The 24,280-nt window shown below is 44.6% G+C and overlaps 2 protein-coding genes across 4 annotated transcripts in view; one reads left to right on the forward strand and one right to left on the reverse strand.

Annotated features, from left to right (window-relative positions):
• LOC134353936 (uncharacterized) overlaps positions 1-24,280 on the reverse strand; it is a 431,517-nt gene that overhangs the window by 170,344 nt on the left and 236,893 nt on the right. Inside the window, exon 7 of one of the 2 annotated variants that reach the window (XM_063062507.1) lies at positions 10,922-11,042. The exons of the other annotated variant lie outside the window; for it this stretch is intronic. Coding sequence (XP_062918577.1) covers positions 11,027-11,042 — 16 coding nt within the window. The 3' untranslated portion in view covers positions 10,922-11,026. Of the gene's footprint in view, positions 1-10,921; positions 11,043-24,280 lie in introns of those variants that run through there. 2 annotated transcript variants of the gene reach the window in all.
• Positions 17,429-24,280, forward strand: part of LOC134353935 (synaptotagmin-1-like) — a 142,918-nt gene continuing 136,066 nt past the window's right edge. The window contains exon 1 of one of the 2 annotated variants that reach the window (XM_063062497.1): positions 17,429-17,699. The gene's annotated coding sequence lies outside the window, so the exon portion shown is untranslated. Of the gene's footprint in view, positions 17,700-21,984; positions 22,004-24,280 lie in introns of those variants that run through there. The other variant, XM_063062501.1, reaches the window with a different exon arrangement.

Here is a 24,280-nt window from a genome sequence, read left to right on the forward strand (position 1 = left end):
ATTGGGTGCTGATAAGGTAATTATCTACAGTGCTTATAAAAAGTATCCCCCCACTGCGGAATTTTTCATGTTTTCTTGTTTTACAACATTGAATTACAGTGGATTTAATTTGTCTTTTTTTTGACATTGATCAACAGGGAAAGTCTCTCTCATTTCAAGGTGAAAACAGATCTCTACAAAGTGAGAAAAAATAATTGCAAACATAAAACACAAAATAATTATTGCCTGAGTATTCACCCCCTTCAAGTTAGTATTTAGTAGATGCAACTTTGGCAGCAATTACAGCCTGGAGTCTGTGTGGATAGGTCTCTATCAGCTTTGCACATCTGGACACTGCAGTTTTTTCCCCATTCTACTTTACAAAACTGCTCAGTCCTGTCAGATTGCATGCGGATCATGAGTGAACAGTTCTTTTCAAGTCCAGCCACAAATTCTCCATTGGATTGAGGTCTGGACTCTGACTTGGCCACTCCAGTACATTAACTTTGTTGTTTTTAAGCCATTCCTTCATAGCTTTGTCTTTATGCTTGGGGCCATCGTCTTGCTGGAAAGCAAATTTTCTCCGAAGTTGCAGTTATCTCGCAGACAGCATCAGGTTTTCCTCCAGGATTTCCCTGTATTTTGCTGCATTCACTTTACCCTTTACCTTCACAAGCCTTCCAGGGCCTGCTGCAGTGAAGCATCCCCACAGCATGATGCAGCCACAACCAGGCTTCACGGTAGGAATGGAGTGTTTTTGATGATGTGCAGTGTTTGGTTTATGCCAGACATGCAGTAGCATTTAGTCTGATGGCCAAAAAGCTCCAGTTTGGTTTCACCAAACCATAGAACCTTCTTCCAGCTGACAACAGAGTCTCCCACATGCCTTCTCTAGCTGAGATTTCACGAGCTTTTGTTTTCAACAGTGCCTCTCTCTTTGCCACTCTCCCATAAAGCTGCAACTGGTGAAGCAACCGGGCAACAGTTGTTGTATGCACAGTCTCTGCCCTCTCAGCCAATGAAGCTTGTTACTCCTCCAGAGTTGTCATAAGTCTCTTGGTGGCGTTCCTCACTAGTTCTCCTCTTGCACAGTCACTCAGTTTTTGAAGACGGCCTGTTCTAGGCAGATTTACAGCTCTGCCATATTCTTTCCATTTTTTGATGATTGACTTAACTGTATTCAGTGACTTGGAAATTTTCTTGTATCCATCTCCTGTCTTGTGCATTTCAATAACCTTTTCGCAGAGTTGCTTGGAGTGCTGTTTTGTCTTCATGGTATATTTTTTGCCAGGATACTGACTCACCAACGGTTGGACCTTCCAAATACAGGTGTATTTTTACTACAGTCAATTGAAACACCTTGACTGTACACGATGATCTCCATTTAACTACCGTCTGTAATTGTGTGGCTTCAAAAACCAATTGGCTGCATCTGTGGTGATTTGGTGTATAATATTAAAGGGGGGAATATTTATGCAATCAATTATTTTGTGTTATATATTTGTAATTAATTTAGATTAGTTTGTAGAGATCTGTTTTCACTTTGACACGAAAGAGTCTTTTTCTGTTGATCGGTCTCAAAAAAAGCCAAATTAAATCCACTGTGATTCGATGTTGTAAAACAATACAATATGAAAACTTCTGGGGGGGCGTGAATACTTTTTAAGGGTACTGTATATCACAGCAATAGCAAAGCCTGGAGCATTTTGGATCAGACTGTGGTAGCGCGTGGTACTTGTGAGCCTCAGCAAGAACGAATTGCATTGGGGAGACAGGATACAGAGGAAATGCTCAGATTTTTTGTGTAATCTCTTTACAAAATGTTTAATTTACGTATTATAAATGATTTGCCATGAGAGTTAGTACGCTTTGTTGTTACTGTTTAAAAGCAATGTCAATATTCATTTCGAGAGGACTAGAATATAAAACCAAGGATGTAATTCTGAGGCTTTGTAAGGCATTGGTCAGACCGGACTTGGAGTATTGTGAGCAGTTTTGGGCCCTTTATTGAAGGAAGGATCTACTAGCACTGGAGAGGTTCCAAATGGGGTTCAGGATAACGATTCTGGGAACCAAAGGGTTTGATGGCCCTGGGCCTGTACTCATGGGAGTTTAAGTGATGGGGGATTTCATTGAAACCTATCAAATATTGAAAGGCCTCAATACAGTGGACATAAAGAGAACGTGTCCTCTAGTGAAGAAGTCTAGGACCAGAGGGCACAGCCTCAGAATACAAATATATCCCTTTAGAACAGAGCTGAGGGTGTTGGGCATGTGGCCAAGTGGTTAAGGTGCTCGTCTAGTTATTTCAAGGTCGCTAGTTCGAGCCTCAGCTGTGGCAGCATGTTTGTGCCCTTGAGCAAGGCACTTAACCACACATTGCTCTAGTGTTTGTGCGAGGAGTGGCGCCCCACACAGACTTCCAATCTGCACCTCGTAAGGCAGGAAAATGCCTGATGCAGGCCTCTCATGGTCTGAGTCGACATTCCCCCTGAGGGTGAATTTATTTAGCCAGAGGGTGGTGAATCTGTGGAATTCATTGCCACAGACACATATGGAGGCCAGGTCACTGGGTATATTTAAGGCAGAGCTTGTTAGGTTCTTGATTAATAAGGGTGTCAAAGGTTACAGGGAGAAGGTGGGAGAATGGGGTTGAGAGGGATAGTAAATCTGCCGTGACAGACTGGCAGATCAGACTCAGTGGGCTGAGTGGCCTAACTCTGCTCCTCTCTCTTCCAGTCTTCTGGTCTTAACTTACACATTACAGAGAAAGATGTATTAGCATCTATGAATTAGCGCACTCTATATATTATTACTCCCTAGGTGTCAACACCTCTGAAGATCTAACCCAGGCTCAACCTATTGACACAATTACAAAGACACGCAAGTGGCTAAACTTCATCTGGATTTAGAGAAGATTTGGGTTGTCATCAAAGACTTGAGCAAATGTTTATAGTTGTATATTGAGGGCCGAAGGGCCTGTTCCTGTCTGTACTGTTCTACATCGTGTGGAGAGCATTCTATTTTATACTTTATACTTTATTGTCGCCAAACAATTGACACTAGAACGTACAATCATCACAGTGATATTTGATTCTGTGTTTCCCGCTCCCTGGATTACAAATCGATAGTAAATATTAAAAATTTACGTTATAAATCATAAATAGCAAATAGAAAAATGGAAAGTAAGGTAGTGCAAAAAAAAACAAGACGCAGGTCCGGATATTTGGAGGGTACGGCCCAGGTCTGGGTCAGGATCCGTTCAGCGGTCTTATCACAGATGGAAAGAAGCTGTTCCCAAATCTGGCTGTACGAGTCTTCAAGCTCCTGAGCCTTCTCCCGGAGGGAAGAGGGACGAAAAGTGTGTTGGCTGGCTGGGTCATGTCCTTGATTATCCTGGGAGCACTGCTCCGACAGCATGCGGTGTAAAACGAGTCCAAGGACGGAAGATTGGTTTGTGTGATGTGCTGCACCGTGTTCACGATCTTCTTCAGCTTCTTTCGGTCTTGGACAGGACAACTTTCATCCCAGGTTGTGATGCACCCTAGAGGAATGCTTTCTACAGTGCATCTATAAAAATTAGTGAGGGTTTTAAGGGACAGGCCAAATTTCTTTAGTTTTCTCAGGAAGTAAAGGCGCTGGTGGGCCTTCTTGGCAGTGGACTCTGCTTGGTTGGACCAAGTCAGGTCATTTGTGATATTGACCCCAAGGAACTTAAAGCTTTTGACCTGTTCCACTTGCGCATCACTGATGTAAATTGGGTCATGTGGTCCGCTACTCCTTCTGAAGTCAACAACCAATTCCTTCGTCTTGCTGATGTTGAGGGATAGGTTATTGTCTTCGCACCATGCCACCAGGTTCTTAATTTCCCCTCTGTACTCAAACTCATCATTACCCGAGATACGGCCTACAATTGCTGTGACGGGTTGCATCACCATCTGGCAGGGAGGGGCCACTGCACAGGATCAGACAAGTCAGCTGAGGGTTGTAGACCCCGCCAGCTGCATCATGGTAACTCGCCTCCCCACCACCGTGGCCATCTTCAAAGGGAAGTGCCTGAAGAAAGCAGCACCCATCATTTAAGCCCCTCACCAGCCAGGACCTGCTCTCTTCTCTTTACCACCATCAGGGAGGAGGGACAGAAGCCTAAAGAGACACACACTTAATGTGGTAGAAACAGCTTCTTCCCCTTCACCATCACATTTCTGACTATCTCTGCTCTCTTTTTGCACTCATAATTGAATTTGTTAATATATATTTCTTTTTGTCATTTATAGTCTATTTAATATTTACTCATCTGAGTGCTACTGGTACCATGTAACCCAGTACTACCTGTCGCATGGTCGGCGACCAAACTGGCTCCCCCACCAGGCTTGCCTGGTGAGGAGGGTGGCTAGACACCCTGCAGGACAAAAAACAAGACCTGTGAAAGGGCGGGTGAACCCTCTTGTAGGGTCAATGGCCATCTAGCAAACACGTGCCGTGAAGCGCCGAGAGGACATCCCTTGTACCAAATCTTGGTCTGGCCATTCACTGCAACAGAACTTCTTCCAGCCCTGTTGGACCCCACCATTCCGCTGGATCTGGGAGGGGATGTCGAGAGGGTGGGTCTGGACCTGTGCAACCCTCTACTCACCTAAAATCCACTCATGCACACGCTGTTCCTTTCTGAGGAGTGGGGTACCCTCAACACACCCAAGTTCTGTAGCGACAGTGGCCTGTACAGCCACTCCAGGACACACATATCAAACGCCACTAACTGACTGAAAGGAACCATCATCATCCTATGGGATGGATAGTCAGAGAGATTTAATATTTTGCATTGTACTACTGCCACAAAACAGCAAATTTCACAACATACAGTATATGTCAGTGATAATAAAGCTGATTCTAATTCTGATTCAGAGCTCGTTCCATGGAGAGTTCTGCACCAGTCATCCCTTTCGACGTAGGTAACCCAGCCTCCCTTTCTCACCCACACATCCCTTTCACTGTACGTAACTCTGGTATCAGACTCCCTTTCTCACCCACACACTCACCCAGTTCTTTCCGATTTAGATGCGAAATTTGTTTCGGTGCTGCGAACACTTGTCTACCTCAGCGCAAGAGCTGAGAGCAAACGTTTGAAGTGCAGCTTATGTTGTTCAATATGTTGGACAGCGGGCTGCGTGAGCACACGGCACATACACATCCAAAGTGAAGAGCCATCCTCTTCAGTCCTCCTGCAGCTAGTTTGGCCCTCACTGGGCCAATTCAGGCAACATTCGTCCACAAGTTGAAGCCAGGCTGTTAGCATCAGGTGAACCACCCACACAGCGTGTTACTTGTACAGCCCCCCACCCCCCAGCTGCCTGCGGGTTAGTGGGGACTGAGGGGCCCACCCAGACGTAGTGTGTGTACTGCATCCTGTGATTGGCAGAATGTTGTGGCAGTGTCAGGTTGTAGGGAACTGATTTGAAGAAACGTTTTTCGCCATCAGGTTCACAAGGCACTGCAGAAATATGTCCAGAGTCCGGGCTAAGTCCTAAGATGCTTTCAGCTCCCCTCCAGACCACCCCCAACAGAACCCTGGCCATCTGTCTCTCCTCCAAACCATGCTTCACCACTACTCTGGGATATATCTGCCTTCCAGACCGCCCCTGACCACTATCTTGACGATCTATTTCAACCCCCCCTCCCACCCTAAGCACACCCCTCACCACTACCCTGGTATCTATCCGACCTCCAGACCAGCCCTGACCACTACCTTGACAATCTATCTCTCCCCACCACCCCAAGAACACCCCTCAGTACTACCCTAGTATCCATCTGTCCTCCAGACCACCCCTGACCACTATCTTAACTATCTATCTCCCCCCGACTCAAGAACACCCCTCACCACTACCCTGGCAGATATCTCCCCTCCAAACCAACCTTCATCACTACACTGGCATCCATCAGCCCTCCAAACCAACCCTCATCATTACCCTGGCATCTATCTTCTCTCCTGATCCCTCCATCCCCACCACCACTTCCTTGGACTACAACTCACCAAGAACAGCCACATCAGAAGGCATCGGATCAGGGGAAGGTGGTTCTCCGCTGTCCCTTGCCTCAGCGGCCAGAGCATGTGCCAGGAGCGTTCAAGACTGTCTGATAGAAAACTGTCCAAGTGTGGGCCAGATGAGAAACAAGGAGACATGCAACTCTTTGTAAACCCAAGAGAGACTGTGAAATGCAATGAGGGAATTAATTCTTCATGTTGAATCCCTTCAATTTCTCTGCAGCCATGGCCAGGGCTCAACTACAGGCCCAATCTTCCTTCTGTGGGCCACAGAGCAGCTCGGAACAGGCTCCTCTTGTGCAAGGGAGAGGCGAGTGTGGCAATCACTTTGCCGACCGCGATCAGACAGCCGGAGGTTTGTGTACGCTCTGGGATGGGGTGTGGGTCTTGAATATATGGTTACGTGAGAATTGGGAGACTGTTGTTCGATGGAGATGCGCTGTTCTGACCGAGTCAGTTCGTGCAGTCGGTGAGAGAGGGATGGCGATATGTTCACTGGCAGGTGGATTCTGGCAATGAATTCATCGCTGGCATGCGACCTGTTCAGCCCATCATCAAGTACCTCCCTCTGCTGTTGCCTAGTGTGGGTCTTTGAGCGCCTGACTACAGGAGCGCTTCATGCTTCCCACCTCATCACAGGGACACACGGAGCTGCGACAATCAGAGAATGTAAGTGTACTGTAAGGACGTGACTTCTGATACCATACTGTACCAGACGACCATCAATAAAGAACGCTTATTGGTAGGATGACCTCTGTAACTTGTCTTCAAGATCCGTGAGGTAACATTGCAGCTCCATAAAACCCTGGTTAAACCACACACGGAATATTGTGATCTCCTCATTATAGGAAGGATGTGAAAGCTTTAGAGAGGGTGCAGAGGAGATTTACCAGGATACTACCCGGATTAGATACCGTGGCTTATGAAGAGCTAGGCCGAGCAAGCTGGGGCTTTTCTCTTTGGAGCCAAGGAGGATGAGAGACTTTTTCCAGGGTGGAAATACGAGAGGGCATAATTTTAAGGTGACTTGGAGGAAAGTATGGGTTGGGGGTGAATATCAGAGGTAGGTTGTTTTTACACAGGGAGTGGTGGCTGTGTGGAGCACCCTGCAGGACTGGAAGTCGAGACAGATACATTAGGAACATTTAACAGATTCTTAGATAGGCACATGGATGAAAGAAAAATGAAGGGCAATGTGGGAGGGAAGGGTTAGATTGATCACTGAGTAAGTTAAAATGTGGGCACAACATTATGAGCTGAAAGGCCTGTACTGTTCTATGTTCTATGTTCTATGTTCTATGTTTTATGTTCTACGTCCTATGATTAGATTAGATTATGAGGACACTCAGTCCTCGTTTAATGTCACTTAAAAATGCATGCATTAAAAAATGATACAACGTTCCTCTAGAATGATATCACAAGAAACACAGGACAAACCAAGACTAAAACTGACAAAAGCACATAATTATAACGTTTAGTTACAACAGTGCAAAACAATACCATAATTTGATAAAGAGCAGACCATGGGCACAGTGAAAAAGTCTCAAAGTCCCGATAGACTTATCACCTCAGGCGGCAGAAGGGAGCAGCTCTCCCCGCCATGAACCTCCAAGCGCCGACAACTTGCTGATGCAGCACCATTGGAAGCACCCGACCGCAGCGGACTCTGAGTCCGTCCGAAAACTTTGAGCCTCCGGCCCGCCCCTCCGACACAGCCTCTCCGAGCACCGTCCTCTGCCGAGCACTTCAACTCCGTCCCGGCCGCCGAGCGACAAGCAAAGCCGAGGACTCGGGGCCTTCTCCTCCGGAGGTTCTGGACCACACATTAGCAGCAGCAGCGAAGCAGGCATTTCAGAAGTTTCACCAGATGTTCCTCCGTGCTCTCATGTCCGTCTCCATCAAATCAGGATTGTGCATAGCACCCTATTTGACAAATAACAGACATCACGACCAGAGTGGCTGCTGCGAGCTGCGTCGCGCTGCCATCTTCTCCTCCCAGGGTGTTCCCTGGGAGGATGTTCTACCTTCTATGTTCCCTGTTCCCTGTTCTATGTTCTATGTTTTCTGTTCTATATCTATGTTCTCTGTTCTATATCTATGTTCTATGCAGCTGTTCCTGGCCAATGGCATCATCAGGATAATGAGTTGAGATCATTCAATTTATATTTGGGTAAAACTGGCCCAAATTCCTTGTGCTTTGTGACTTCTATCTTATCTAATTTCTTGTCCCTGGGTTATCCGTCCCTTAGGTGTCACTATTCAAAGTTGAGCCAGTAACTTTTGCTTGGCTAACATTAATCAATTAACCAATATCATTGAATAATGTTCAAAGTTACTCTCTACAAAGCATCTAAGATACTCTGATGTTGTGAAAGGCACTTTGACATCTTCTCCCTGATGCACACATAACCCACAATCCCCCTGAGCTTTCTCACCATCTCTGGGCAGTGTAATGGGAAAGTCTCCACTGGTAATTCTAGACACCTGGCACCAGCCGGGACAAAGAACATCTTCACTGGCTGAAACATTCACTTTCTCCGCCAGCAGTGCGCCTTCTATAAAACATGCTGTACCTCAGTTCTCTCCGGCCTTTCACCTACCAGCTTTGTAATCTCAACCACAAAAAATCTCAAGGACACCAGGCGATGAGAATGTGGATATCAGTGTGTTCCCCTCTAACATCGAAATAAATCATAATTCATCCATCATCATTGAGTCTGTGTTCTGGAAACTTTCCCTCATAAACACGCCCCAGTTGCCTGCTCGTCACTACCTTCTCAAGGGCAGCACCTTCTGGTCATAACGGCAATGCCCACAACCCGTCAGTGAATGAAGAAACATAGATGCACGTGCAGACTGTTCACCGCATTGAGCACATGCAGAATAATTCACGCTCACATGAATACGGTGATGTCTGTGAGTCTACGAATCCAGGACAAGGCCTGATGTCTGAGAGCTCAGGGTACGGGACTGGTGGTTGGAGGCTCAGAGGTGGCTGGAGGCTTATCTGTGTGTGTGTGTGAGTGGACGGTGTTATGTTTTCGAACTCCAGAAACTCATTGAAAAAAACACGCGGAGACGGGGATAACTCATGTACGCTTCTCAGTTTTACTTTCACTTACGACATGGTGACGGAATGACGTATGCCATTCATGTACTTTTACATGTAACCCGTAATGAGTTATGTAAACAACAACAAATGCTCAATCAAACAATATATTTACAATATTATTCAGATATTACTGAAATGTTAAATACACAACACTCCTCCCTACTTAGCTTTTAACTCCAACTCAATATTGAATGCATTTCATACACAGTATACTATATAATACATATACTATCTGTACACTATATATACATATTATACACAGTGTACTAAATAATACAACTACTATATAGACATCCACAGCATAGTAAATCTTAAATTGTCCCATTCAGGCCTAAAGATTTAATCGCTGTAGACAATTTATCACTCTTGTGGGATAACATCTTTCCTGATAAGGTGGGTCACTCTGCGTGGCAGGTGAGACTTGTGGCTGTGAAACAATCTCTGGTTCTAGGGCCACCCCAATGGTGGTTGTAGAGTTCACTCGGGGATTGCTGGAAGTTGTTCTGACAGTGGAAGCCACATTTCTTCTCTAATAATTGACTCTTCTCTCCTCAAATGTTTGATGTGCCATCTCCAGGTGATATCAGATGCAATCTCCATGTGTAGGACAATGGTCTAGTTTGGTCCTTCATCTTTCCAAGTACCCAGTTTTGATCACCTCTGTAGTTCCTTGCCAGGACTGCTTATCCAAGAGTGAAACATCAAACCTCCTTGTCTGAGATGCTTGTCCTACATACACCTTCTGAGAGTGGGTTTGAGGGGATCCAAGCGTGAGTGCATTGGACAGCATAGCTGGTAAGTTGTTGATCGTGGAGTGTGCTGCATAAGCAAGGAGGAAATTGGCAAGCTTCTGATTCAGTGTTAGTGTAGTGTGTTCTGCTGACATTGCTCAGACAGTGTTCTTTAGATTCTGGGTAAAACTTTCCACCAAGCCATTTGTAGCTGGTGCAGGTGTAGTATGTCTCATTCCATTGATTTTCAGGAATGACTGAAACTGTTCCACAACAAACTGTGATCCATTGCCTCTGACTAAGGGTTCTGGAACACCAGTCCTTGAGAAGAGGCTTCTCAACACATCAACAGTGTGCAAGGCTGTAGTGAGGTCTATTGGGAGCACTTCTGGCCAACTTGGAGTTGGCCAGCTGGTGGCACAATGAGATCAGCGCTGGACTCCGGAGCGAAGGTTCCCGAGTTCGAATCCAGGTCGGGCTACCCCCGAGCATGTTTTCCATCCATGCCGTGTTGAATGTCGAGCTAGCCACAAGCCACAAGGGTCGAGTCAGGAACATTCATAATGTGACCCAGTTAATCCTGACACCACGTGCCAGACAAGAATGGCTGAATGTCTGGTACGACACCCTTAAAAGAAAAAGTTGCATCCACTACTACCGAGAAAATTTTACCTGTGAATGGTCCAGTAAAATCCACGTGGATTCTCTGCCAGGGTAATGCAGGCCATTCCCAGGGATGGAGAAGCACTGCTCTTGACATCTTCTGGGTGTGTTGCCTTCCTGAGCAGCACACGGTGAACTGCTCAATCTGCTGATTTATCCAAGGCAACTAGACAAAGCTTCAAGCCAAGTTCATCCAGGCGCTGGTAAAAATGGGGAGCTAAGCATTCTAGCCATTTTGAGTTGCCATGTAGATGACAGTGGAGTATTTTCTGGTTTCCATTTGTATCACTTCTGCTGTAACAAGGATACTTCCAATTTGCATTGGAGTGAACACATCCAGAGCAGTACTCTCTTTTGTAAATTTTTCACATATTTCCTTTCCCAACAGTAAACAGGACAATCCATCAGCATTTCCATTAGTAGTTGTCCTCTTGAATTCGATCTTGTAATTGTGTCCTCCGAGAAACAGAGCCCATCTCTGCATTCGAGCTGCTGCTGTTAGTGGAACACCCTTCTGTGGATTGAAAATAGACACTAATGGGTGATGATCAGTAATGACGATAAACTCTCTCCCACACAAGTACTGTATGAAGAGTTTTACACCCCAAACCAGACTCAAGGCCTTTCTGTCAATCTGTTCGTAATTTTTCTCTACAGCAGTAAGGGAAAGTGATGCAAAGACTGTGGGGCGTTCATTTCCATCGCTCATCACAGTCACTGCACCTATTCCATAAGGCAAGGTGTCACGAGAAAGCTTCACAGACACTATGGATCATAATGTGTGAGTTCAGTGTCCGACATCACCATTTCCTTCGCCATTTGGAAAACCCACATACTGCTTTGTCCGTTGCCATTTTGTAGCAATTTGTAGTAATGAGTTCAAACTTGGGCCACAGTAGCCAAGTTTGGCAGGAGCCTGTTATAGTAATTGACAAATCCTAAAAAGGACTACAACTGTGACGAAGGGTCTCGGCCTGAAATGTCGACTGTACCTCTTCCTAGAGATGCTGCCTGGCCTGCTGCATTCACCAGCAACTTTTATGTGTGTTACAACTGTGACACATCCTTTGGCCTTGGGACATCCACCACTGATTGAATATTTTCGGCACACTTGTGTAATTCTTGTGCGTCAATATGGGAGGCAGGGTTTAAGGATCAGCACAATATTGTGGGCCGAAGGGCCTGTACTGTGCTGTACTGTTCTATGTTCTATGTTCAATGGTGTGACCACAGTAAGTGATGCTTGGTTCAAATAATTCACACTTGTTGCAATGTGTTCTGGGCCCATATCTTCTAATCTTTTCATCACTGTCTTGAGATCTTGGAGATGTTCCTTGTCATCCTTACTGGTAACAAAGATGTCATCCGGGTTACATTGAGTGATTTGGCTGTCCTGCAGCACCTGATGTGTAGGTGCTGACGCCACTCCAAAAATAAGCCTATTATAGCATTAAAGCCCTTTGTGAATGTTCATGGTGAGAAACACTTTGGACTCTCCTTCCATCTCTATCTGCAGGTAAGCCTCAGCTAAAAGCACTTTGATTAAGTGTTTCCCTCCAGAAAGGTTTGCAAAAGTATCCTCTATCCTTCTACATTTGCAGAAGGTATTGATCTACTTTCAGTACTGGGTTGATGGTGACCTAAAAATTACCTCAGATCTTGACAGACCTATTTTTGTTGGCTACTGGGGCCTCTGGCATTGTCCATGGGCTCCGTTCAACCTTGGAAAGAATTCCTTTAGTTTCCATGTGATTTAGTTCACTGGCTACTTTACCACGGATGGTATAAGGGATCGGAGGGGATTCGTAAAACTGGGGTGTGGCATTTTTATTTAGATTAGATTATGAGGACACACAGTCCTCTTTTATTGTCATTTAGTAATGCATGCATTAAGAAATGATACAATATTCCTCCGGTGTGATATCACAGAAACACAGGACAGACCAAGACTGAAAAACTGACAAAAACCACATAATTATAACACATAGTTACAACAGTGCAAGCAATACCATAACTTGATGAAGAACAGGTCATGAGCACGGTAAAAAAGTTCAAAGTCTCTCGAAAGTCCCACATCTCACGCAGGCGGGAGAAGGAAGAAAACTCTCCCTGCCATACCCGACCACAGTCCGACTCTGAGTCGTCTGAAAACTTCGAGCTCCGACCAGCCCTCCGACACCGAGCACCGAGCACCATCTCTGCGGAACGCTTCGACCCCAGCCCCAGTTGCCAGCAACAGGCAAAGCCGAGGATTTTGGGGCCTTCCCTCCGGAGATTCTCGATCGCACAGTAACAGCGGCAGCGAACCGGGCATTTCAGAAGTTACTCCAGATGTTCCTCCGTGCTCTCACGGCTGTCTCCATCAAATCAGAATTGTACACTATGTTACCCCGGATATGTTTGAGTTTCCCAATGCTGTCCTGGAACACTGCTCTGGCATCATCTAGTAAATCTTTTAACTTGCTTTCAGTTGACTATATTGCAGGGGAAGTGGCATGCGGATGATGGATGTATTTCCAAAGGAGTTTTAGTTGTCCCAGCCACTCACAACCCCACAAAGTTGGCCCTCCTGTTTTTACCCCATACAAGCCCAATCTGGCTTGTCGGTTGTTGTATTTCACTTGCAAATGTCATTCCCACAGGAGCTATCTTTTTTCTAGTAGAAATTCTTAGTTGGATATCTACAGGCTTCAATTCAGTGTCTTTGAAATGCCATTCAAACTCATTTTGTGGAATGACTGAAACAGCCAAACCAGTGTCTAATTCCATTTTAATTAATTTTCTGTTCACTTCTGGTGTAAGCCATATTGCCAGTCTGTTGTTAGTTTTCACATGATAAATCTCAAGGCTACTTAGTCCTGTATTACTCTCAATATTACCAGATTTTATACCAGCAACATATGGATTAGTGCTCTTTCTAAAACTGCAACTTGACTTTTTATCTTTTTCTCTTCCCTGTGCAGTCCATTTATTTTTATGAGTCCGACATGTTCTTTGGATGTGTCCTACTTTGTTGAATTTCTGCAATTTTCACCTTTAAACCTGCATTGGTCTGGTATATGTGAGTCCCTGCCACAACGGTAACACAATTTGTTTGGCCAGTCAGGTGTCTGTTCAGGTTCAATGGTTCCATTTAATATCAGAGAATGTATACAGTATACAACCTGAAATTCTTACTCTTCGCAGACATCCACAAAAACAGAACCCCAAAAAATGAAAGACATTAGGAAAGCTTCAACCCTCCCCCGCTTATTCCAGCAGCAAACATCAGTGCCCACCACCCACCAAGCAAGCAAAACCCCCAGTGAGACCATAATTTGCAGTACAACAAAAACTATTGTTCACCTGACAATGCAACATGCCACAGGCGCGCTCTCTCTCTCTCTTTCTCTCTCTCTCTCTCTCTCTCCCTCTCTCTCTCTCTCTCTCTCTCTCTCTCTCTCTCACTCACACACGAACAAGGGCCAGAGAGATGTCACCCTTTGATAGCGAGAGGGGAGACCAACAAAAAACAGCTCACTGTTACAATATTACAGTCTGCCACATTGATTTTATTCCAAGTTTCTCCGGCTCGAGACTCAGCAGCAAACTCTCCCCCACTATTGAGAGGAAGAGAGAGAGAGAGAGAGAGAGAGAGAGAGAGAGAAATCACCTGAGTGTAGAGACCTCCATCAGCCTCATCCACTGTTGCAATGCAATATTCCGATCTCCCACGATGCCGCAGTCAGTGACATCAACATGAAATCAGTTTGTCCAGAGAGCCGCAGTTGTTTCAATTTTGTACACGCTCACTTTCATTTATGACCACAACTCAATTGGGTCTCTGGCTGCAGTTTCCATTGAAAAGGCTATTTCAACTGTTCTTTTAAATGTAAGTTGTGCTTCAGTTGGAAATTGTTTCATCTCGGCTGGCTTGGTTGAAGCAGTCAAACTTCTAAACAAACTGTATGTCTTTTCCCCCCATGACACTCAGCAAAACTGGCACTCACTTTGCATTGGCTATTTAGCTTGCTTCAAAATACAGCTCAATTAGTTCAGTATATATATATTCCAGTTATGTGTTGTGCAATCAAGTGTGTCTACCTTTCTGATGCAGCCAGCCATTTCAGCTTTTTTTTAAATTTATGATTATTATCACCCAGTAGTCATCGCTTATGAACCCGTGAACTCATCCATTTTGTTCCTTTTTTTTTAACTCAGCTGTCTCTATCCCTTCCCGAAGATGTTTTTTTTTTAAACTTTAATGTCTCACTGAGCTTCAACAGGTAGGTAGTCATCTTGAGTTTGTTATAAAAATACCTCATCTCCACCATTATCTTTTGTAACTCCAGAAACACGGAGCTGTGGATAACCCTTAGTTTTTCTTTTGATGAGGTGCGCACTTATGACATGATGACGTGATGATGTATGCCATTCACATACTTTTACATATAATCCATAATGGATTACGTAAACTACAAAGACTGCTTAAACAAAAAATATATTTGCAATATTACTCAAATATTAAATACACAAAAGGTGGGTTGGTGGGACAGTTTTGCTGTTGTTATTGTCGCTGGAGTTGTCCTTTTGAACTTTATGTGCATAGTATGTTGGTACTGGAATGTGTGGCGACACTTACGGGCTGCCCCCAGAGCATCCTTAGGTTGTGTTGGTTATTAACGGAAACAATACATTCCACTATATGTTTCACTGTACATATGATAAATAAGTAAATCTGACCTGAATTCAGCTGTCCACAGGAAATTGCTGCACTGTAGATTTCCTATGCACTGTTTACAGTGGTTTGGCTTACACACTGGGTATTTACCTTCATTGACCAGGGTAGCAGATGATGCCAGAGGGGCAGAGTCTCTGATATTCAGAGCAAACAATATCATCCTTTATTTTCCTCTACAATTCAGCAAACATGCGCTCTTCCAATTGAACTGTCACATTAGATTTGATAGAGTTCTGCAAGATCATGGCTGGTTTAGATTACTTAGATCAGGGAAGCAGTTCCATTGCTCAGAGGTACAGGAACAGGAAGGGGGAGGGGGTGTGAGGAAAGATTACACTTAGTGGTGCTGGTCTGGAGGGATAGAGAACCAGCTTCCAAAGACAATAGGGGAGAGTACAAATAATTGCTGGGCTGTGGAGAAAGAATGTGGGAAGTGGAATGATAGGTTGCTTGACTATTGACGGGCTGAACGGCTTCCTACTTTTCTCTGACAATTGCATGAGTCTCATTTCAGGTTAAATAGATAAAAAAAATTTTAATAAATCTGAAAGTAAAATTATTAGGCAGAGATCAAAGGGCCAGCCAGGGACGATTTTCCAGGGTGTAAATGGCAAATAAGAGGCGGCATAATTTTAAGGTGATTTGGAGGAAAGTATAGGGGGAGATGTCAGAGGAAAGTTTTTTATACACAGAGGAGTAGGTGCATGGAATATCCTGCTGGGGGGTGGGGGATAGTGGTAGAGGCAAATACTTTAGGGACATTTAAGAAACTTTTAGATCGGCACATGGATGATAGAAACATAAGAAATGTTAAAAAAACAAGAACATAAAAACATAAGAACATAGCATGGAGGGCTATGTGGGAGGGAAGGGCTAGACTGATTTTCCCGTAAGTTATAAGGTAGGCACAACATCGTGGGCCGAAGGGCTTCTACTGTGCTATACTGTTCTATGTCGTATACACTGAGCAGAAGTGTCAGCATCCGTAAAGTGTGAAGGGGGGAATGTTTATCCGTTATCAGTGCTGACAAATTCACAAACCCTCCTTCAGATTTGAAGCATGTTTTGTCTTCTTCCTCAGGATCAAATCCCTCCTATGACTAGTTCTGATTATTTAAATACTTTCATCTTTTGGTGAATGGATTTTGTTGGAGAAGGGTCGAGCTTCTTGAGGTCTATATTCTTTTGTGAGAATAATTGCCTGCAGAATGGTATGTACAGTACTGTGCAAAAATCTTGGGAAAATGCATATCACTAGGATCCTCAGACTTTTTGCACAGTAGAGTATTTGTCAATGTGAAGCGGAGCGCGAGTTTGTAAATCTGGCGGGAGCAAAGGATGTTGGGAATGGTGAGGGTGGAGCACCATTAGGGGTGGTGTGGGACAGGTGGCAGAGAAAGAGTGCCAGGAGTGGAGGGTGGCATAGGTGGAAACACACTCACCCCTGAGACACCAGGCAAGGTCGCTTGATTCCAAACAGTTGGTTTATTGACCATGGTGCTTCCTGCTCCCTCCCTTCTCCCTTCCGCTTTTCCCAACCGTGATTCCCCTCTCCCTGCCCCCTTCCCACTCTCAGTCCACAACAGAGACCCATATCAGAATCAGGTTTATCATCACTCACATATGTCATGAAATTTGTTTTTTTTGGTGGCAGCAGTGCAGGGAAATACTTAACATTACTACAGGACTGTGCAAAAGTCCTAGGCACCCTAGCTATATATATGTGCCTTAGACCTTTGCACAGTACTATACCCATAGACAGCATTAAGCTAATCAAATAATCCCTGTTAAAAAAAATTTACTTTGCTCGAGTGTGGCGCTCCAGTTAATCTTTACATGATTATTATTGTAACACATGCAAAATAATTCTGGGTTCTTCCCCCTTACTTTCCAGTTCTGACGAAGGGTCTCGGCCCAAAATGTTGACTGTTTATTTATTCATTTCTATAGATGCTGCCTGACCTGCTGAGTTCCTCCAGCATTTTTTGTGTGCTACTCTGGATTTCCAGCAACTGCAGGATCCCTTCTGCAATACGATTATTGTTGTGCCATTTTTTTTAGGAAGTTGATGTGCTTCACAGACAGGTTTGCTGCTATCTGTAAGCTGTGAAGGGGAATGAAACATCTCCAACAGAAGGAGGGGGTGGCTGCCTCGTCGCTTCTCTGCTGCTAGCATCCTGAGTTCGTTCCTCCTCCTGTTTCCGCCCTCAGGAGGATGGTGCAGTCCAAAGGATGAGCTGCCTCCTCCCAGCCTCTCCCTCCACCCTTGAGACAGATGTTACTCTGGATGCTAGAAAACCCCACCAGGCTGGATTTGCCGTGTTCACCAGCGCAGGGTGGCTCTAACTAGAGTCAGCCCAGCTCCTCTAGAGGAAGCAGCACCTTCCTACCTGTGGCATCAGCCGCTCTTTGGGAAGAATCGTGGGAAGCCAAAATACAAAACTCCACAAGGTAAGAGAGGTGGGCTCTTTTGTGTTAAGCAGCTGCCTAGCAACCACATTATTAACAGCAGTTTGTTGTTAAGCAAAGAGGCTTTTATTTTATTCTGCAAAAGGCAGTAAGGGATGCTAAGCCTGTTGGTTACTGCACAGATTTAAATCTTAAAGCTATAGCATACACTGTTGAATCGGCCACTCCCTCAACTCAAGAGTCCTTTGTGAGAGTGTTGGAGAAATTGTGTGGCTGTTACTAATACCATGATTTAGCACAACCCTCCCCCTCGTACTAATATCCTGCAGATCCGGGGATGGAGAGAAGCAGATTAGCAAAGAGGTGCTGAGTGCAATTATATTCGGATTTGTTTCTGACTGCAGGGGTGGAGCTCCTGTACGTAAACTGGGCACTGTTCAATTTACTTAAAACCACGTTGAGTGGCTTGGAGAGTCAGGTAAAGTGCTCTAGGGTTGAGGTTTAATGGGATAGGGCACCAGCAAATTGAATTTATATAGCACCTTAACCTACCAAGGCACCCAAGGCATCTTAGGGTGGTGTTGTTAGTGTGGGCAGCGCTGTTGACATGGAGATGCACTGGTGAGCATCATGCACTGTTTTTGTTGAACGCTACGGTGGCAGAGGAAGGCGACGAGTTCAAGAGAGCTTTTCCTTAACAGAAATAATAGCTCATTTTTTAAAAGAACTGAATCCCTCATTAAATAATTCAGTGTTAGCTGGATTGCAGACTCTGCCGTGTGTGAACTTTGAGACTGAATTGTGTCAGCACAGCACTGAGAACTAGAACGAGGCTGTGACAATTTCTCTGGGAGATAAGTGTCAGGGATGTCAGAGTCGGGTTATTAATCTACTCTACCTGACTTCTCAGTACACCAGGACCACACTTCATATAAAACATTATGTTTTGCAAATCTCTGTTTCGTACCTGTTTCCAGATGCTGTTTAACCCTTTCACCGCCAAGTTCTCGTGCACTTTGGCAAAGTTCAGATAGCTCCTGCCTCAGGTGACAACTGTGGGGTGTCAGCCTGAGCCCACTTAGGTGATCCACCAAGGTTTAGAAACGATCAGGCGAGGTTCATCCCAATTGCATCCGGTATTGGAGGTAGGCGAAGGTGGGCTTCAGAGAGCATGGGCCAGACCTTGTTGTGATGCCTTCTATCGTGCAATAGCTCATGTTCTGTACTTACAAGGCATTTCATGGGCAAGGTATTGGACAAGTGCTCCCAGCCCCCAACATCTTCAGAACAGGCGGCTAGTAACCTCTGTGCCTCAAGACACAGGCTGTGTAGGCCAACAGGCCTCTTCCTGTTTTATGTTCTATGATAACACCAAAGGTTTCCTTGAGGAAAGGATTCATTGATCATTATTCATCAGGGAACGCGTTCAAATTCGTGTTTCATGTCCTTATGGGCGACAGTGAACTCCTGATGCCTTAACTTATCCCTGTCACCAGAGCTAAATTTCTGGGCATTTACTTTTGTTTATGGAGTCATTCTTGCAATGCATATCTTGCTTTTTTTTCCAATTAGCGAGGGAAGGAATTAACATCCTGCTCCTCATGTTCAAATCTATCCACTGTCCCGTGACCTCCCCCAGCCCTCCAGCTTCTGGAAGCTTTGTGGATTTTAGACCATTGTGCAGCCTTATTTTCATGGTTCCACCTTTGGCATTATGTTTGCTGCTGCCTGCGGACTGCTGTTCCTTCTCTAAATCTCTCTGCCCGCCTCTCTTCTAAGTCTCCCCTGTGTTTTTGACCAAAATACTGATCACCTACCCCAGTACCTCTTGTGGACCAGTCAATGTCTATTAGATGAGATTGCTGGCAAGTAACTTGGGATATTTTCACTCAGTGCCAGACATTGCTGGACGGCGAACATCGTACCTTATCTCAGACACGTTGCCACTGTTAGTCCAGGAACTGACATCGTTCCTTGTTACAGTTTATGATAAGATTAAGATTCACATTTGTCTATCACATGGGCATCAAAACATAGAGTGAAATATGTCGTTTGTGTTAATTACCAACACACTGGGGTACCTCACAAGTATCACCACACAGTTTGGCGCCATGGTAACATACCCACAATGCTCGGCAAAACAACACCGAGCAACAAAACAGAACACAATGTGCAACAAAACAACAACAGCAAAGCAAGCTCCTTTCCTCCATCCCCTCCACCCATTCACCCACACAGATAGTCATTCAACCCCAGGATTTTTCGGCCTCCTGTCTCTGGTCTCCCCTCTCCAGGCTTCAGCCAATGGGCTTCAACTTATGGACTTCTGATGGCCTTTTGGGGTACGGTCTTCGGTGTCGACCCCCGGACTAGCTGATGACAGGATCCAGAACTCCACGCTCGAACTCACCGCCCCTCCCCTCCCCCTCTTGTCTCCTGCTTGCATGAACATCCGATCCTAGGACCCACTGACTTGGGACAGCCGACATCCATGGATGGCCTTCGTCACCCATCCACATCGCTGGCCTTCACGCGCAGAGCGGAGCTTGGACTCCAGATTGCCATGTTTAAAGGAACTAGTGTTATCAGGCTTTATGATGCTGAGTGGCAATGGTCCAGTGAAGCAGGGCGCTATAGAAAATTTCTGGGAGATTCGTTCCCAGTTACAATCAACACTTTGCTGAAGATGGTTTTAGAATGACATGGTGAAAGGTTCCATGTCGGGCAGTAAAATCCAAGTCACGGGGAAAAATGAATTTGCAAAAAGGAAATACAATCCTTCCAAGTGTGCAAATAAAGAAAATTCTGCTTCTCTCTCTGTTGGAGAAACAGAAACACTGCCCACAAATACAGTAAATAATTCATAGCCTATTGACTAAACTCTATGCGGTTGCAGAGCAAATAATTTTAACCATAATAAGGAAAATGAAACTTCATGCGGTAAGTAACACTCAGAAATCAACAGCTAAGTGTTCCTCCGCCAACTAATTTAAAAATCCTCTGGTTGTTGCCGAAGGGCAGATGGTGTTTAATCGGGATAATGGGAGGGGTTGCACCACTACAAACATGTAAGGGGTGGTGCACTGTTAATGGCAAGACCCTTAACAGTGTTGATGAGCAACAGGATCTTAGTGTCCAGGTCCAAAGCTCCCTGACCATGGCTACACAGGTTGATAAGGTGATGAAGAAGGCGTATGGCCTTCTTGCCTTGATTTGTTCAGGAACTGAGTTCAAGTGTCGGGAAGTTATGTTGCAGGTTTATAAAACTCTAGCTAGGCCATATCTGAAGTGTTGCATACAGCTCTGGTCATCCCATTGTGGGAAGGGTGTAGATACTTTGGAGAGGGTGCAGAGGAGGTTTACCAAGGTGTTGCCTGCATTAGAGAGCATATGTTATTCAAGACTGAAGATGGTTTATTACATTCTTCAATACACGAGCGTGAAGGAGAACAAAACGACTGTTACCCTCAATCTGACGCAGCATTTAAAAATCACATAAGTGTAAAGAACTCAATAAAAAAGCAAAAATAATACAGTAAGTTTAGTTAAAAGCAATCATATAAAATACAAAGTGCAAGAAACTGTTATATGCATACACTGACTGTATGTCTGTAAAGGTTCACTGGATAATACGTATGCAGTGGTGGGCTGGGCTAACAGGTGGACATGTTGATCAGCCTGATGACTTGGGGACCGTTTTGTTTTTGAGTCTAATGGTCCTGGTGTGGATACAAAGTAGCCTCAGCAAAAACAACCAAACTCAGGTTGTTTTCTTTGGAGCGGTGGAGAACGAGAAGAGATCTGATAGAGGTGAATAGGATTATGAGAAGCGTGGACAGCTGGTATCTTTTTCCCAGTGACGAAATGTCAATTATCAGAGGGCAAGCATTTCGGGTGAGAAGGCGGGGTAAGATCAAAGGAGATGTGTAGGCAAGTCCTTTACACACAGGGTGGTGGGTGCCTAGAATGCGGTCGTGGGGGCAAGAATACAGAGGTGTTACTGAGGCTCTTTTGATAGATGCATGAATTCCTGCAGAGAATAGAAGAATATGGACATTGTGTAGGTATAAAGCATTAGTTTAGTTAGCTTTTCGTTACTAGTTTAATTAGATAGACTGAAGGGCCTGTTTGTGTGCTATACTGTTTTTACATTTAATTGCTGTTTATGGAAAATTGCTGTGTAATAGGTTCCTGCTTTAGATCTATGACCACACTAAAGGAAATACCTGCTGTGTGCTTTGGGACATTCTGAAGGTGAAGTTATTACTTTCATCTCTGCACAGAGGGCAATGGAGGGACTGAATTCATTGCCAGCCATATAACGAGGAAATGCACATCAATAAAAGGTGAGAGTCTCAGAGGGCACCAAGTATTCTTCTATATCTCAGTTCTCTTTCCAATAAAGGCACGGAAATATCACCTTCGGGCTAAAGCACGACTCCGTCTCCTTGTAGACTTTCTGTCTGTTACCCGACCAGGTCAGGTACCTCAACGTAGGAACATGTTATCAAGTAGAATACAGTTTAGCAGGCAGAAAACGTTCATTTTTTTAAACTCAAGAGATTCTGCAGATGCTGGAAATCCAGAGCAACACACACAAAACGCTGGAGGAACTCAACAGGTCAGGCAGCATCTATGGAAATGAATAAACAGTCAAAGTTTTCAGGCCGAGACACTTTACCAGGACTTTTTTTCCCCACCATCTACAATTAAGTTTCCTTTGTGATGTGATTCAGTACTCCAACTCATTAGTGATAAACCTGGAACAGTTTTGGTCAGAAACACAACAGCCCAGAAGGTCTGGGAAGGAGTAGCTGTGGCCACCCTATGCAAGAACTCAGTTTTCAACTTTTTAAGTTTCAATGCCTGGCTCACTTTCAAGCATTCTACAAATCATGTTCTCTGTATTATTTATTTATTTATTTATTATTAGCATTTTATATACTTGCACAGATTGACTTCTTTTGCACATTGGTTGGTTGTCAGTTTTCATTGGTTCTACTATATCTCTTTGTCCGACTGTGAATGTCCACAAGAAAATGAATCTCAGGATAGTATATGGCAACATTTATGTACGTTAATAATAAACTCACTTTGGACTTTGGACTTTGAACTAATCCTCATATGGAAGGCCAATCTATCCGGGCAACAATGCCTCTAAGTTATGACACCAGCAAGCCTCGCTCCCAGCTTTGCCAGCTGTCAAACCTTCCAGTATCTGCAGTCCCTTGTGTCAGAATCCTGATTTGACTTTAAATATTTCTGACATTTAAAAATTATTAAATATTAAATTACATTTTTTTAATTTAAAGATCAGCTAAGTAATTAGTTCTGAGTTATTGATAAAAATAATCGCCAAATAACTAAATAAAAGAGTGCAGTTTCTAACATTCTTTTCAGACCTGTACAATTCCCACTGAATTGCCATCTCTACTCCTTTACACAGTCCAACAGAGTCTTGTCTTGTCCATACTGCACCAACCGCCGCCTCTGGGCTATAAATGTGCAGGAGCAATGTGTGGTTAAGTGCCTTGCTCAAGGACACAACACGCTGCCTCAGCTAGGGCTTGAACTCGCGACCTTCAGATCATGAGTCCAACGCCTTAACCACTTGGCCATGCACCACATAGAGTCCAAGGGTCATGATGGGAAAGTTGGTGTATATTATTAAATTGGAGGTGGTGCCAGAGCATACTCAAACATTTTAAAGATTAGCTTTATTTGTCGCATATACTTTGAAACACACAATGAAATGTGTTGTTTTTGCGTCAATGACCTACACAGTTCCGGGAATGTGCTGGGGGCAGCCCACAAGTGTCGCCATGCTTCCAGTGCCAACATAGCATGCCCACAACTCACTAACCCTAACTCGTACGTCTTTGGAATGTGGGAGGGAGCTGGGGCAGCCACGTAGTCTCAGGGAGAATGCACAGGTCCCTTACAGGCAGTGGCGGGAATCGAACCTGATCAGTGATTGCTGGCGCTATAAAGCGATTGCGCTAACATCTACGCTACCGCACCGCCCCTTCAATGGCAAGGTTCGGGCTGGTGCCTTGCATGACTTTGAGACGGTGGTCATTCAGGTTTCACTGGGAGGTATGGACTTTGGGAGCCTGGAATGAAATTTAAAGCCGACTACCAGATCTTCACTGGAGCTGCTCATCCAAACAGCACAAGTGCTCAAAACCATGTTTCCTTGTTACAATGGTTCACGCTTTGGTAACTACCAAACTTCACTTTGTGTTACTGAACTCCTGAACTTTAGCTCCCTCTCCTCACTGAATCTAAAGTTAGTGGTTCAAGCCTCCAATCAAGGGCTTCAAAACAAAATCTAGACTGATCCCAGGATGTGGGGTTGAGATTGCACAGGGAGCTGGAAAAGGCGTGTAATAAGGGTAATGACACAATTGTAATGGAGGACATCAATATGCAAGGGGATTGGAAAATCAGGTTGGTGTCGAATTGCAAGTGAATGCCAATGAGATGGCTTTTTAGAGCAGCTTGTGCTTGAGCCTACTCAGGGAAAGGCTATCTTGAATTGGGTGTTGTGTAATAACCCAGATCTTATTTGGGAGCTTAATGTAAAGAAACCCTTAGGAGGCAGTAATCATACTGCAATTTGA

The sequence above is a fragment of the Mobula hypostoma genome, chromosome 11 (genome assembly GCF_963921235.1).
Source record: "Mobula hypostoma chromosome 11, sMobHyp1.1, whole genome shotgun sequence".
NCBI classification, from domain to species: domain Eukaryota; kingdom Metazoa; phylum Chordata; class Chondrichthyes; order Myliobatiformes; family Myliobatidae; genus Mobula; species Mobula hypostoma.